Here is a 15,734-nt window from a genome sequence, read left to right as displayed (position 1 = left end):
GGGTGAACCCCCCTTGCCGTTGACGTCCGGCTGAAGCCACCCAGCCCGTGTTGGACCGAAGCTGAGAAGGTAGGAAGAAACGGCAGCAGCATGGGCACAACTGGAAGCTGCCTGACCCTGGCACAGCCCCTTGCTGCCCAGCCTGGTGTGAGCACAAGCAAAGCCCGCCAGCTCTGTGGGCCAAATCTGTTGTCAGCCCCCGCTCTAGATGACGTCCTGCAGCTTTTTCATCTTTCTACTCTGAAAGGGGCTGAAGACACAAAGGAAGCTGTGAGATGCACTCTGTGTAGGGTGCCAGCGAATGTACAAATTAAGCAAAACGGAGCCCAAAACACCACTTGTTCTCCCATACTAACTTCTTCCAGTGACTCTAATTGTATATGTTAGATCTAACAGCAGGGGCAAAGAATTTTAGAAGTATAACTCTTCAGTACACTGTCCCATTTTATGATTTCCATTGACTTGTTCAGCTCTCTGGATCACTAGTTCCCAGTCTGTCCCCCATTGGTCCAGGAGGCAATGGGAAGTGGTCTGCAGCTGGCCCATGGATTGTACAAGTCCCCATTCCTTTTTCAGTTATATTTGATCGTGTGGGAACTGGATGAGAAATTTTGCAGATTGACAGTGGCCCATTGCTCCCAGAAAGTTTGGGAGGTACTGACCTGTATGGGTACTCAAAGACGCATTGTGATAAGCTTTATTTTTGCTGATGACTTGCTGAGGGAAAACTGTTTTGCTTTCTGTGGGATCTGCTTGCTAAAAGAATGCTGGTTTGTCACCCGTTCGCAAGTGGATGCTTGTTATTATCCTCCTTTAAAATCAGCTGAGGAAGGGCACTCCTGAGAAAAGATGAATTTTCCTACGCTAACAATCCTGGGGAGGCCATGCAGAAGGGAGCTCTAAACTAGTCTGCTTTGTGTCCACCATGGCAAGTAGGTGTCATGTCAGAGTTAATTGGAAATCACCTGGCCAACAGGGTAGAACAGGCGGAACAAACACACTAGGAGACTTATCTGGGTGTTTGCACAAAACCAGGTATCTGAAACCCTACATGTTGCAGCTGAGAGAGAGAGCACAGAATATCAACAAGGCTCAGCTTTGCAAAGGAGGAATGAACTCGCAACTCTTTCCTCACATCCGTTTTTTTTGGGCTTGTTTTCTTTAAAGGAAATTACCACTTGTTTTTAAAAATATCAGGCTGGATACAGTTAAGACTGAATGTTTGCACAGTTGACAAAGCTGGTGTGGCTGGAGCACTACAAACAGCTGTAGTTGAGGTTGGCTACATTTCCCATATCACTTTTTCTTTCAGTCACGTGCATACCTGTCCAGATTTTTACCTATAAAGTGGGAATTTTCTCTGCACGCAGATTACTTTTCGTTTATGTTCAAGGATGACCAGTCTGACTGACTTCAAGTGACAGAGGGAAGGGGACAGAATTTCTTTATAATTAAATGCATATCTATGCATTCGACAAGCTAAGAATTATTTTTTTCTTCAGTACTAGCAGCTGTCTCTCCATAATATCTGGACATAGCAAGCTGCTTCTTGGCCTAGAAATTGTCCTCAAGCGAGAGAAATGTCTTTGAGCGCTCAGCTGAAACCTGGGTTTGAATTTTTGCACTTGCACAATGCATTGACTATGATTTTTAGCTGTCTTTAACTATGCTGCAGCAGTAAGGAGTATGAGTTGCATGGCTAATCCAGCTGCAGTAGTGATGGTGGGCATCAAACAAGATCCCTTGCTTTGGCTGACTGTCTGGTGTATAAATGACTCATGGACTCTACTGTACTGACCAGTGTTACTTAGAGGATATGTGCATGAAGAAAAGAAATCAGAGAGGTTGATTGCCCACAGCTCTCTCTGACTGCACCTTGATTATGACTGCATAGCATTAATGAAAATCAGATTTGCATGAGCAGCTGAATGTGGTGGTGTGAGGTCAGCATAATGCAGATGTGTAGGGGCACAGATTTTTGATCCACAGGGCAGTTCTCTGACTTGTGGATACTGACTCCACAGTTGCATAGCATTTTCTCAGTGTTTAGGTATTTACAAGTAATCCCTGCACTTTAACCCTTGCTGGAATTTTCCAATAAGATCCTCCATCTTTTTCAATGTCCCTGTAGTTGCTAACTTACAACAGGTTCAAGAGGGCTATCATGATCTCATCCTCCTTCTCCTGAACATGAGAATCCTCATACAGTGTTATCTTTAATTGGCTTATTTACTATCTCTTCATCCGCTGCCACTCTGACTCCCTGTTCATACTCTTGTCTTATTACTTGGTTTTGGAACCTGTTTAAAAATTACCCCTTCTGAATTCCAGAAATACTTCTGGAGGTGGTTTTGAGGATGGCAAGACAAGCAACACGGCTCCTATGCACACTTGAATCGCTGTCCCCAGATTTCTTAAAATTTAAGTTGAGAGGAGCTGTGGCCTAACAATTGTCTGTTTAATGGAGTGACTCTCCATGGGCCATAGACAATAGAGTAGGAGTTCTCGGTCTTTCACCTCCAATAGGCACCACATTCCCTACTATGTCCTGGAAGCTCCTATGACATTTTACTGGATATTTTTAACATCTAAAGCACCGTGATGCTGTGAAAAGATGTCTCTGCAAACAGTGATCATCCCAAGACAGCCATGTCAAGGAGTTAGAAGGCAGTTGTGACCTGTCCTTGGCACCTTTAGAATCATAGCATCATAGAAAATGTGGGTTAGAAAGGACCTCAGGAGATCATCTAGTCCAACCCCTAATCAAGCCAGCATAGTAGATTCATAGATTGTAGAGTCAGAAGGGACCACAAAGGATCATCGTGTCTGACCCCCTGCCCCAGGCAGGAAAGAGCGCTGAGATGATACAACCCCAGCCAGGTGTCTATCTAGCCTCCTCTTGAAGTCCTCCACCTCTTGAGTACCACCTCTCTTGGCAGCCCGTTCCAGATTCTGGCCACCCTTACTGTGAAAAATTTCTTCCTACTGTCTAACCTGAATCTACTCTCCACTAGTTTGTACCCATTATTCCTAGTTACTCCTAGGGGTGCCCTGGTAAATGGCGTATCTCCAATTCTCTGTTGTCCTCCCTTGATAAACTTATAGGCGGCTATAATGAAGATCATCCCTCAGCCGTCTCTTGTGAAGGCTGAAGAGATCCAGATCCCTCAACCTCCCCTAGTAGGGTCTTGAATGGAGGCCGCTAATCATACGAGTGGCCCCCCTCTGAACCCTCTCCAGATTCTTTGCATCCCTCTTGAAGTGCAGTGCCCAAAATTGGACACAGTACTCCAACTGCGGCCTGACCAATGCCACACAGAAGGGGAGCATCATCCTCCCTCGATCTGTTGGTCATGCATCTGCTAATGCACAATAAGGTGTGATTGGCTTTGTTGATGGCTTCATTACACTGGCAGCTCATGTTAGTCTTGGAGTCAGCTATGACTCCAAGGTCCCTTTCAGCTGCTGTGCTGCTGAGGAGGTCATCCCCCAACCTGTAGGTGTGCTGGGGATTCCTCCTCCCTACATGGAGTACCTTGCATTTGTCTTTGTTAAATTGCATCCTGTTGCGTTCTGCCCGTTGATCCAACCTGTCCAGACCGGCCTGTATCTGCTCCCTGCCTTCCGGTGTGTCAACTTTGCCCCATAACTTGGTGTCATCTGCAAACTTGGAGAGGGTGCTCTCCACACCCTCGTCCAAATTGCTGATGAAGATATTAAATAGCACCAGTCCAAGGACCAAACCCTGCGGGACCCCACTGCCCACCTCCTTCTAGGTCGAAAATGACCCATCCACCACCACTCTCTGGGTGCGGTGCCTAAGCCAGTTGGCCACCCACCTGACTGTGTAAGCATCCACTCCACAGCTTGCTAGATTTCTTATGAGAATAGGATGCAAAACTGTGTCGAAGGCCTTCTTAAAGTCCAGGTAGATGACATTTTCCTTGGCTCCTGCGTCTAGGCAGCGTGTGACCTGGTCGAGGCCTTCTTAAAGTCCAGGTAGATGACATTTTCCTTGGCTCCTGCGTCTAGGCAGCGTGTGACCTGGTCGTAAAAGGGTATAAGGTTTGTCAGGCAGGATCTGCCTGTGATGAACCCATGCTGGTTTCCCCTCAGCATCATTTCCCCTGCTGGCCCTTCACAAATGCGCTCTTTAATGATTTTTTCCAGTGTTTTCCCGAGGATAGAGGTAAGACTGACTGGCCTAAAGTTACCTGGCTCATCCCTCCTCCCCTTCTTAAAAATGGGCACCATGTTGTCCCTTTTCTGGTCCTCAGGGACCTGGCCAGAGCACCATGAGTGCTCAAACAGCCGTGCCAACGGCTCAGCTATGACACTGGCCAATTCCTTCAGCACCCATGGAGGAGGTCAGCTGGGCCGGCTGACTTGTACCCATCCAGTCTCTCCAAGTGCTCCTTAACTAAGTCAGCACTAACTGTTAGGGGTCTGGTGCCTCTTAAACATCTATCTGTGTTCAAGTTGGGCGAATTGTCTTGGCCAGTACTTAGGAATACTGAAGCGAAGAACTCATTGAACTCCGCTTTTTCCTCTTTGTCTGTCACCAACTGCCATGATTTGTCCTGCAGGGGCCCTGTGCTACTCTGCACCTTCCTTTTACCAGTACTTAGAAATGGTAAAGGTTCCTCTAGTAGATCAAAAGTCGGGGGCATGGGGGACCAAAATAAAGCATGGCAGGATTTTTTTTTTTTTATTTAGCTAAAAAACTAAGAGCAAGTTATGCTAATGCAACAGGAAGGTTGCACAACTGAAAAACAACACATGCACATACAAAGGAACATTTCAACAGCAATAGGCAGCCTCCCCCTGCAGGATTTAGGAGCTCTCAGAGCAGTGGTCTCCAACCTTTTTAAGTAGGAGATCACCTTTAGCATTTAAAAGCAAGCCAAGATCTACCAGGTGCCACTGCTACCCCCCACCCCCCTCGCCTCCCAGCCAGCAGGTAAGTCTGTGGGGAGGGAGTGGGGGCAAGATTGAGGCAGAGGGAGAAAAAATTATTTGGGGGCTTGCCTCCCCAGCAAGTAAATCCCACCTGGCCAGGGTCCCCCTCAACTTACCACTGCTTCTGCCTCTATGGCACTGTCCCTCACTGTGGGGGGAACTAGCCCCAACCCCTTCCCTCCCCTACAGACTGACCTGCTGGGCTGGGGCACACGCGTGCATGCATGCGGGCCCTCAGCCCCCACCCCAGCCTCGGATTGACTCCAAGAGGCTCTGAGATCTACCGGTGGATCAAGATCCACTGGTTGGTGACCACCGTCTTAGAGACATGCCTCTTAAAATAAGTGACCCCTTAAGAAGGCCCCATATTACTTTAGGAATGGCAGACTACACAAAGGACATCTTCCCTGCACAAATCACCCAAGTTTTAACCTACAAAATGCATTCAAAATCTTATAAGTTTAGGATTAGAGATGCCTCAACCCCAGGTAAATTCACTCATCTGAGAGTGTAAATTAGTATCCAGGATTTGCATGAACTCAGGCTGGGGCCTGATTATTTTTGGGGGGGAAAAAGAGAGGGGTGGAAAAAATAATTCAAGTGGGCTAGACCACCAATCCCTTGCCCACAATTCCTACTGAAGATCAGACTAAGTTCTCCCACACTTGCCAGAGAAAGCACCCTGGAGTGTTTCAGCATAAGGAGCCACAGGATGCAACCCCAGACAAACAGGTTAGGCACAGAAACACTTGGATCTTTGGCCATTTTCCAGTGTCCTGACATCCAGTGCATCGGCTTATGGCACCTACCTGCCTTCCTGATGTGATTCCTCCACCCCCACCCTGTCCTCTTGCACACCCCTGGCACTCGCAGGCCAGCAGCAAGGCTGAGTGTCTTTCTCTCTGCCAGGTCCCAGATGGCTGCTTTCAGGAAGGTTTCCATAGCAACCCAAGGCAGGAAAAACCTGCCTACCAAGTTCATTGCTCTGAAATGCGGCCCTGGCGGAGGAAGTGGTGGGGGCAGGCGGGCCCAGGGTGGCTCATGGTTAAAAGGGACGGCCTCTGGCCAAGGGGAGGGCCTCCGCTTCTACCTGACTGTGCTGTGCTGAGGCAGGGCCCCTCAGTGCTGGGCGTTTCCGTCCATCCCTAGCAGGTTAGATATGCAAGGTGGTTTTGGTGCATTTTCTCCCTTGCAGCTTCTCGGCCTTTTGGCTCAAATCAGGTGTCTCAGCCTCTTGGATCAAGCTGGGGCATCTGAATCCCAAGTCCTCCAGCCCTGGGCCTGCACATGGGATGCCTGCCAATGGATTTGGGAGTATCTGAAATCCCAGGGTGAAAGCCTGGGATGGAGGTTGCTCGCCGGTTGTTGCACCATAGGTGGTGTTGAGAATGATTGAGTCCTGCCTGCTCAATCCATATGGTTTTTGGAACAATTGAGTTCTGCTCAATCGATACAATGGGGCTGATTTGACCTGGAACACAAAATATATTAATTAAAAAAATAAATAAAAATCTCCCTTGCAGCCATGTCCAACCCTGCTGGCCCAACTCCTCCTCTGCATGTAGGAGGCAGGAGCTGAACGCTGACACTGTGTGACAGATTGTATTCCCCTCGGGTGCTGGAGGCCCTGGGCAACAAATTGGAGTGAGTGAGGGAAGTGATAAAAATACTAGGGTGACTGAAGCCCCTTCCAAAGAGAGATGCAGGAGAACAAGGCGGGTAGGGGAGAAGCGGCACAACACATGCATTCTGGCTTCGCTGGGGCTGCAGAGGGCAGGCTGTGGCCCGAGGGTCGCTCTGTACAAGAGGACATCAGTTCTGGGGGAAAAAAGAGCCTCATTACATTTGATCCCAAGCCAGGCTTGCTCCTAACTCGAGGTCAGCGTGGCAGGAAACTAAAACGGGTGGTGGAAGAGTGAGGCTTGACAAGGCGGGGGCTGCCTCTGGGCTCCTAACCAAGCTTCTGTGCCAGGTTTGTCACGTGCTGCTAAAGCTCTCATGTACAATGTGTTTTGCAAGGTCTCCACCCAGTTTCTGCTTTGGGCTTATTTACTTTGCACAGTTAAGTGTGTGTGTGTGTATTTTGTTTTGCTTTTTTCCTAGTCTAGATTCCCAGGGAGGGTGCAGCACTGACATCGAATCCCTCGCTGGGGGACACGTGCAGAGCTACGTAGGAGACCGTGGGGCACCGTGTGGGCAGGTGCTGTGCATAGGTTTCAGCTGGTTCTCCCTCTGAAGAAGTTGATCCTTTTTCTTCTCTCCCCGTGTGTGGTGGAAATTCCCATTAGCGCTCTGAGTGTCTCTGCTGACACACCTGACCCTCAGCTACTGCCCGTGTCGGGTGATTCCTATTCAGACAGATGCTCAGCTAAAGAAGGAGCTCTGTTCACATGCATCCTCTCTAGCTGCCACTCTCTGCTCTGTTGCAGTGGTTTCCATGCTGCCCAGCTAGGATTTTGAAGTACCCACAGTGCCAGGGATGTCTGCTTCCTGGGGGAATTCAGCACGTCACAAAGCCAGGAGTCGTCATAGCATGCGTCTGGGCATCAGGAGAGTGCAGTTACCTCGGGCTGCCAGACTGAAGAAAAACAGCTCAGGAAAGCCTTGGCAGGAAATTGTTCATGTTCCACCTTTGATGGCTTCCTGTAATGTGTAACTTCTAGTGGGGAGGAGCAGCGTCTGTCCCCCAGAACCCTTTGTCCCCGTTCCTGTGACGTCTGATTGGAGCTAGGCAGGGAGGGCCCTTGGTTTGATTGTTTTATTTATTTTTTAATCTAAAGCCCTGTGATAGTAAAAAATTTATCATGGGATTCATGGAAACTGGCAAGAATAAGAATAAGGCAGTTAGTTTTCCTCATGTTCTTCGACCAGAAGTGCTGTAGTTACTGACATTTTCCTGTACAGGCATTAAGTGGACATTACCAGCTGCTCTTGTTAGTTATTTAGCAAGAATGAACATTGTGCATTTCTTGTTGCATGTGAAAACAATCTCCCAGAACAGCTATGGGACTTTACGCTAAGTTTTACTAGCCACAGTGCATCCTCAGTTATGCAAACTTCTTTAGACACCACTTTTGAGAAAGCCACTCTTCATTTGCATTTATATCTGTGAAGTTTGCTTTCCCAATTCTGTACCGTTCACTTATGAGGTTGTCCCATACTTATGGAACAACACTTACGATGAGGTCCCATCCCTCAACTGATCAGTGGGTTGGGGTTTTTTTAGTTTAGTTTCTACTGCTCTGCTTTTCTCCTAGTTCACTTATTGTTGCTAATTACCAGGATCTCTGTGATAGCATCTCATCAATGTGGCAGCAACTGGTTCGCCATTCAGATAACTGCGGACCTGCTGCATTTTTAAGTTTTACAGAACCCATCAACTAACAAAGTTTGTTGTGATATTTATTTTTTTTAAACTCAATATCTCAAGTCTGCTTCCTGACTGAATCTCTCCCTATAGGCATAATCCATGTTCCCCCGTCCTCCAACCCTGCACAGGACCAGCTAATGCTCAAGAGCAGGGAAGTGAAACTGAATCGTGTGTTTTCACTGCCTGGGCTGAATCTCCCACTTACAGAAGAAGTTACAGCTGGCTGGAAGATGGGTTGTTCCTCCCAGTGCATTGTTGATCGAGTACTTCTGAGAATACTCCAAGTCTGGAGGCTCCCCTCACTCTTCTTTATAGGCCATTTGCATAGTCTAATTGACCTTTCCCTCAGGAAATGTTTTCCAATAACACTCTAAAATGTGTGTGTTTATCCTCCTATGCCTAGTTATGCATCCGTACACAATCTGAATGATCACTGTCTCCTAACAGCATTTACACTTTTTGCATATTTGTAAGCCATTCTAAAGCTTTCTGCATGTCCTCATAGGGAAGTTAGGCATAGTCCCTCCAGTGCTCTCATTGTTATCTGAACTCCCTCAGATTTATATTGTTTTTTTCTAATATCTCCTTTTGGATGCAGATTTCTGAGTGTGGAAGTAGAAATAACTGACGGTGACCAGTAGTCAGTGAAAAAGAGAAGAGTCTCTGGATTGTTGAAGTCCTTTCCTCTTTCAGTCTGAGGTGGTAGCATTGGTATCACAAGAAAGGTGGGAAGTTCAGTGCTTTGAGCTTTCCAGTTGACTGATTGCTTGTTTGAGCAGAAATTCCCACCCACTTTCCTAGCCCCCTGGCCATGTTGATAGGCTGTGGAGTGAGATGTATTTTTCCTGGAGAAGACTGAAGTGTGTGTGGGTTTGGTGGGGTTTTTTTTGTTTTTTTGGTAGAATTCACTGGGCCTGTCCTATATAATTGATCCCAGGTGCTGACAGATATCTCTCATCATCATTTTTTTGTTTTAAAGGACAGTGACAGAAGACTTCTCAAAAGACAACACTCAGGGCAAACGGATACACACCGAGCCTCTGCCACTTGTGCTTCTCTAGGACAATGTCAGGTGAGCCAAGGGTAAGGGAGAGAGCAGGTTCTCCTGCCTGTGAGGGTGGAACCAGCAATAAAAATTCAGATTGTCTGTCTGCTTTTACTAAGCTGCAGGTGAGCAAAGAGACCCAAGGAATTGTCCTTTGCAATGTGTAACTCATTTTAATGTGCCACTGTAGTCAGGTGAAGAGGTATAAAATGTCCTCCCTCCTTTCTTTACCATCCTGCCCTGAGCTCAGAAGACATGCAGCGAACAAGAATTGCAGATTTTTTGGGTGATAGGAGTAGATCTCAAAAGAATCTCGATAGATTGGAGAGCTGAGCTAGAGTTGCCAGAAGGAAGTTCAACACAGACAAATGCAAGGTGCTGTACTTAGGGAAGGATAACTAAATTCACAAATACTGAATAGTAAATTAACTGTGGCTGGGCTTTTGTTTTGCTGAGAAGGATCTACAGCTTTTAGTGAATCACAATCTCAGTGCGAGTCAGCAATGGGTGGGACACAGTCATAAAAAAGTAATGTAATTGTGGCCTTGCCACAATAAGACATGGAAGGTGATAGTGCTGGTTAGGCCTCAGCTAAAATATTGCATGCAGCTCCACATTTCAGGGAGGATGTGGAAAAGCTCAGGAGTATCAAGAGGTAGGCAACAAATATGATAAAGGGGTTGGAATGCAAACCGTATGAGCAGATTAAGAGAATTAGGTACGCGTAGCGTGGAAAGAAGGAAATTAAGGGGGCACATGTTAGCAGTTTTCAAATATTTGAAAGGCTGCCTTAAAGAGAAGGGAGAACAGTTCTCCCATGTCACAAAGGACAAGATATGGAGCCCTGGTTTTAAATTGCAGCAAAGCAAATCTTGATTAGATCTCAGAAAAAAAACCTCCTTTACTGTTATAATAGTATGGCAATGGACTGCCTATCATGGCTTCAGGAGGAGGCTGGGTAAGCAGTTGATAGGGGTGGCCTTGGGCAGAGGGGGACCTTTTTGGCAAGCATGTCACAAATTAGCCCTCTGTCTAGCCCACCTGGCACAAGTGCCGCTCTGATCCTGTTCCTCTGCCTGATCTGCTGCTTGGCTTTCTGCTCCCTGCCTTATCTACTGCTGTGCTGCCTATCCCCTCCCTGATCTGCTGCATGCCACCCACAGAGACTGCCCATCCCAGTTATGGCATTCATGCCACAGGTTGGCCACTCCTGGTTTAGGGATACCATTCCTGCATTTGTAGGGGCTTGGACCAGATGATGCTTGAGATCTCTTCCAGCTCTGATGCTTAATTCAGTCAGTCTGAATCTGTTCTCTCTCCCTCCCTCCCCAGCACTGGGTCCTGCAGAAATTTACCCCAGTCATGGAGCACATAGCGGGAGAGAGGCCAAGACCTAGTCTCTCTCGTGCATCATTGTCAGCCTTGCTTGGCTCTTTGTCCATCCCAGAGTCTTCCTCTCAGGGACAGCCTTGATGTCCTACAAGTTGCTTGCTCCCCCTGCTGCCTGAATAGCACTAGGGCAGAAAGGAGGTTGCGGTGGGATGGGCACTGGTACAGCAGCAAGCAGCTGCACCTTTCAGCCTAGGCCTGAGTCTAGTTCTCCCACTCTGTACGCACAGTTCTTCCTTCCCTTGCTGGGCCCCCGTGCAGCAGTTCCTCCTCCACCATCATCTTGCTCCCTGGAGGACTGGCTGAGGTAGGTGAGGAAGGAGTGCTATGTCAGGTAGTGAAGCCAGCCCCTTCCCAGGGGTAGTGACACTCCCCATGGCATGGGGCAGGAGGAGAGGGTCCTGTTCTGACTCCTAAACTCAGCATTCTTGTTTGAACGGGGAGCTGTTGAAGGGGGCGAAGTCTGAGACTGTAGCAGGGTGTGATGTTCTCAACTATATAAGTAAGCTTCCAGACACGGCTGTGAGCTCCCACACCTGAAATCATCCCTGTTACCCCCTCCCTCCCTTCCCCCAGGTCTCCTGGAATTACATTCCCTGGAGAAAGAAGCTGGGGAGAGATATAACCCCTTTGGAGAACTGTGATCTCCTCCGCTCCCAGCTGAAACCTGGACCAGGCCTTGGCTGGTAGCACTCCAGGGCTTGCCCATTGCCACAAGAATTGGGGCTGGTGACAAGGCAGATGGCACTCACTTCTTGAATGAATACCACAGCGTGACAGTAGGGGGCACTGTGTCACCAAAGACCTAGGATTACAGAGAGACTTACAGACAACTCGCTTCTAAAATTTTTCCTTTTGTTCTTGGGGGCTCGATTATTGTCCTTACAGTCCTTCCCTTAGTAACAGAATCTGTCTGAAGTGCTGGTACCCAGAGTTCACCCTTTTTCCTCCTGGAAGCAACTTTCTTTTTGCAGCGATGACTTACACTTCTTTGAGTTCCTGGGGAATGGAAGGTGCTGATACCGAGTTCCTTACATGTGCTAGCACAGATACTGCAGTGCTGGGAACCATGTATATCCCTAGATGGATAGCAACCACCTGACCCCCCCCACTGTCTGCAGATGGTTTCAGTACTAGGGGTTCATATCTGCTGAGGGGTCTGGTATTGCTTGTTGTCATTGCCTGTGTGTTGCTCTCTTTGAATTTAGGGCACTACACCCCCTCTGCTGGGGGTCCCTTCTCAGCTCTCACACCCAGCATATGGCCGCAGGAGATCCTGGCAAAATACACACAGGTACGGGGCACCAGGGTGGGGGGAACACAGAGCAGAGGGGAGAGGGCACCACTTGTATCTGATTTCCGCTCTCTGGAGTAATAAAAGGGGGAGTGCTGCAGCTGGTTTGCCAGAGCCTTAATGCTGCAGGATGGGGGCAGTTGTTCAAGGCAGTTACACACAGTGTTTAAATATCAGATCTGCAGGTTTCCCTGCAGACGTGTGGGTTAATGTGTTGAGCTGTGAGCCGGTCTGTGTCATAGAGCCAAGGGGATGCTCAGAGGCTGAAGAGACCCACATGGATTCTTTCCCTGCTGTTTTGCAGCTGTTGCATGACTGTCAGTGTTGACATTTTCAGATGGTTTTTCTAGCCACCCACCAATTCTGGTTGAGCTATTGTGTTGCAGGGAGAAACGTCCAGATCATGTCACCAGTGGAGCAGGGGAGAAATAAGGGGAATAACCATGGCACTTTGTAACCTGCCCTTAGCCAAGTTTGCTTAGGTGAGGCGAGGCGCTGAGCCTATTGGCAGGGGTCTCCATGGCCATGTCTCCCCTAGTAGAGGACAGCATGAGGGAGTACTTCAGCGAAGCATGCTGCACCCACTCTGCCTTTGCTATATACCAGGGGTAGGCAACGTTTTTTGGCTGGAGTGCCGAAAAACACCACAATGCCTACCTCAGAAGTTGCTGGAGTGCTGGCATGGCAGAAAAACAAAATGAGGGCAAGGGGTACATGGCAGGATTCCCTGCTTGTGCCCCTGCCCCATAGCCTGGGCTCTTTGGCTACCAGCAGCTACCCCGGCTCTGGGTAGCTGCTGGAGACTGGGCTGCCCATGCTATCCGCCCCAAGGTGCCCGTGCCATCGCCGCTAGCATGGAGCTGATGCCGGAGCTGTGCAACCCAACGGAGCTGTTTGCACTCTGCCCGCTGCTTGCTGCATCTGCCCAGACCCCGGGCTGGCTCCAAACAGCTGCGCTGGGCTCATCACCTCCGTGCCGGGAGCAGGGGAGAGACTGGGGCTGTGCTGCCTCAGGCCCCTCCCCTACTGCCCGCTCCAAGGCGCACCTGCAAGCTGGAGCCTGGCACAGCTGTTTGGAGCCTCTCGGCTGCAGCCGGGCCCACGCCTGGGGGGGTCGGCTGGTGGGGGGCAGGGCCGAGGCTGGGCTTGGAGCGGGTGGGAGTCAGGCAGGCTCAGCTGCAAGCCCTGCTGGGAGCAGCTTGGGCTCCATCGCTGGCAGCAGCTACCTGGAGCCGGGGCTGGCCGCGACATGCCAAGCAAAATGGCCTCGTGTGCCACATTTGGCACGCATTCCAGGGGTTGCTGACCCCTGCTATATACCCATATGTCAGTGCAGTGCTGAGTGTATCACAGTGAGCACTTCAGAGTGAGGTTTGTCACACGTCTAGCCCACCTGGCTTTGGCAGCTAAGTCTTATCTGTTTCAGGAGGGTAGTGTACACAGAGCCAGCATAGTATCCATTGCTGTGATGTTGTCTTCTGCAGTTCTTTGACAGGGCAGTCATGCCCTAAGCCTGTTTCTTCAGAAGCCCCTTTACTGTCTATGAAGTGACCCTACATGCATGGGGGTAGAGTGGGTAGTAATGGGGGAAACGTGTGGTGGGGGGACTAAGCTGACTGATGAGATGTGGGTGGCAGCCCAGAAATACCTCTTTGTGTGAGGATGGTGTCAGAGCACTGGTCAGGTCAGCTGCCTTTTAGGCAGGTAGGAAGTGTGGCTCAGGAGGAGGATGAAGGTCTTCATTTGGGGTGAGGGTCTTAGGGTACTCCTTTCCTGGGGCCTGCAGGGGTGGAGGGTTGAAGGAATGGTGGGTATGGAGCAGGCACCTACCTAGTGGTGAGAGTACAGAAAGTAGCTCTCTCCCCTCCCTCGCCCCATGCAGAAGGAAGACTCGGTGGACCAGCCGGAGTTCCGCTACGATGAGTTTGGTTTCCGAGTGGATAAGGAAGGTAAGGCCCAGACCTTTCTGTGCAGGGGCAGGATCTTCCTGGCCACTGTTCTGCCACTTGTTCTGTTCTCAGCCTCATCTCAAACTTCTTCTCTCTTATAGCTTTAGGAGCAAGAGCTGTTGTCACAGTCTTAATTCCAAATTCCCCAACCAGACCAGTGCCCTACTGGAAAGCAAGTGTAACTCCCGGATGTTGCCCTCAAACTTGTATCTGGGGCAGGATGTTATTATGTGCTCCACGGTTTGGTCAGGGTTTCGACAGTTGCAGCCAGGCAAGGATTTTAGGCACCACTTGTACACCAGGTGGCCACGCCAGGCAGGTCCAGTGCATATCCTATTAAGGGTTATCTACATGCTTCATGGCAGGTTGAAGCCTGGTTGTTGCATTGTTGGGTTGGAGATGATGTGTTTATTTGGGAAAGTGTTTTCTGCCTAAGCTTTCCTGCAGTCTTTCCTCAATTTGTATTTGTTAAAGCACAAAGTGCCCATCTGACTGGGAATGCATGCCTATCTAGAGACTGGGTTCCTGGTCCAGCAGGGTCACCTGGGACTCCAGTGTGCTCTGCTGCCAGAGAGGGAAGCATATTTCCGCTAGCCCACTATTACTGCTGGAGAAAGGAGAGACTGCTGAGGGGTGCTTTGCTATGATAAAGGGTACCATAGCTTTTCAGCAGAGGGTTCTATTAACACCTACAACAGAGGCAGTAAAAAACAAATTACCTTGCAAGTGGTCTGTCTGAACAGCTGCAGTTCCCATGCCTGCAGTGATGACTGGAGTATTCCCAGGTGATGGGAAACTCCCAGGCAGATTGGCCAGGGGTGCCTGAGTAGGGGCAGAGCTCACCACCCAGATGGAAGGACACCTGGCCTCTGTCTGGGGCAGGAGAGGATTATATTGCTTGTGCCCTGGAAAGGGAAATACTAGTTTGGATAAGATGAATGGCAGGAGTGGTTTGTGGGTACATGTGGGGGGGTTTGCCTTCTTCTAGTGGGGGCATGACCCTCTACCTGGGATCTCTTGAGCCTATGTTAGCAATCTTTTATGGAAGCAGGATGTTGGCTGCTGTGATTCCTCTGCTATAGCTGTGGCAGGTTAGGGCGTTATGTCTTGTGTTGTGTCAGGGTAGACAGTAATTTTTTACAAAGCGTTTAGATTCTGGGTTGTATAAAATGGTTTGGACGGGGTTGATCGGGCAGGCTGTTGGACTAGATGACTTCTGGAGGTCCCTTCCAGCCCAACTTCTCTATCATTTCAGTGTGCACGTGTATACACAAGCTATGAGGTAGTGAGACCTCTGTGGGGAGCCCATCCCAGGACTGTAACACCAATACAAGGATGGGGCAAAGAAAGTGACTTCTCATCTAGGCTGTCCTCCAGATTCTAGGAGACTATTTTTGATCTGATCCTCCTGAACAACCCAGGCAAAACCATCTAACCCGGAAATTCCCACATCAAGCCAGTGTCTTGTGGCTGAGTGAGAGCAGACTGATTGAGAAAGTGAGTCAGCTACAGTGTAAGGGATCACAGTAGCAGTGAATCCACACCAGGCCTCACTGAATTCTTCTGTGGCTAATCATCCTTGTGGATAAAATATTCTGCCTTATGTCTAGCCTCAGTCATACCTAGTTCCAGCTTCCAGCCAACAAGCTGCGCTATACCTTTGTCTGCCAGATCTGGAGAGCCAGGCAGTACCCAGCAGAGTAGCTACTGTCAGGCTTCCATTTAACT

General features: G+C 49.2%; 1 protein-coding gene and 1 long non-coding RNA gene across 5 annotated transcripts in view; one reads left to right on the top strand and one right to left on the bottom strand.

Annotated features, from left to right (window-relative positions):
* Positions 1-6,619, bottom strand: part of LOC112550935 — a 13,362-nt gene extending 6,743 nt beyond the window's left edge. The window contains exons 1-2 of the long non-coding RNA XR_003095019.1: positions 5,769-6,619; positions 3,840-3,973 (exon numbers count right to left, since the gene is read on the bottom strand). This is a non-coding gene — a long non-coding RNA (uncharacterized LOC112550935). The remainder of the gene's footprint in view (positions 1-3,839; positions 3,974-5,768) is intronic.
* Positions 4,442-15,734, top strand: part of SGSM3 (small G protein signaling modulator 3) — a 32,668-nt gene continuing 21,375 nt past the window's right edge. Inside the window, exons 1-4 of one of the 4 annotated variants that reach the window (XM_025208887.1) lie at positions 4,442-4,960; positions 9,309-9,401; positions 11,972-12,057; positions 13,940-14,006. In XM_025208887.1, coding sequence (XP_025064672.1) covers positions 9,395-9,401; positions 11,972-12,057; positions 13,940-14,006 — 160 coding nt within the window. In that variant the 5' untranslated portion in view covers positions 4,442-4,960; positions 9,309-9,394. Of the gene's footprint in view, positions 4,961-8,926; positions 9,055-9,308; positions 9,402-11,971; positions 12,058-13,939; positions 14,007-14,065; positions 15,504-15,734 lie in introns of those variants that run through there. The other 3 variants (XM_006027669.2, XM_006027668.1, XM_025208888.1) reach the window with 3 other exon arrangements.

Source organism: Alligator sinensis, unplaced genomic scaffold (assembly GCF_000455745.1).
Source record: "Alligator sinensis unplaced genomic scaffold, ASM45574v1 scaffold215_1, whole genome shotgun sequence".
Lineage (NCBI taxonomy): Eukaryota > Metazoa > Chordata > Crocodylia > Alligatoridae > Alligator > Alligator sinensis.
Note: the sequence above shows the minus strand (reverse complement) of the source record. Positions and strands in the feature narration are given on the sequence as shown.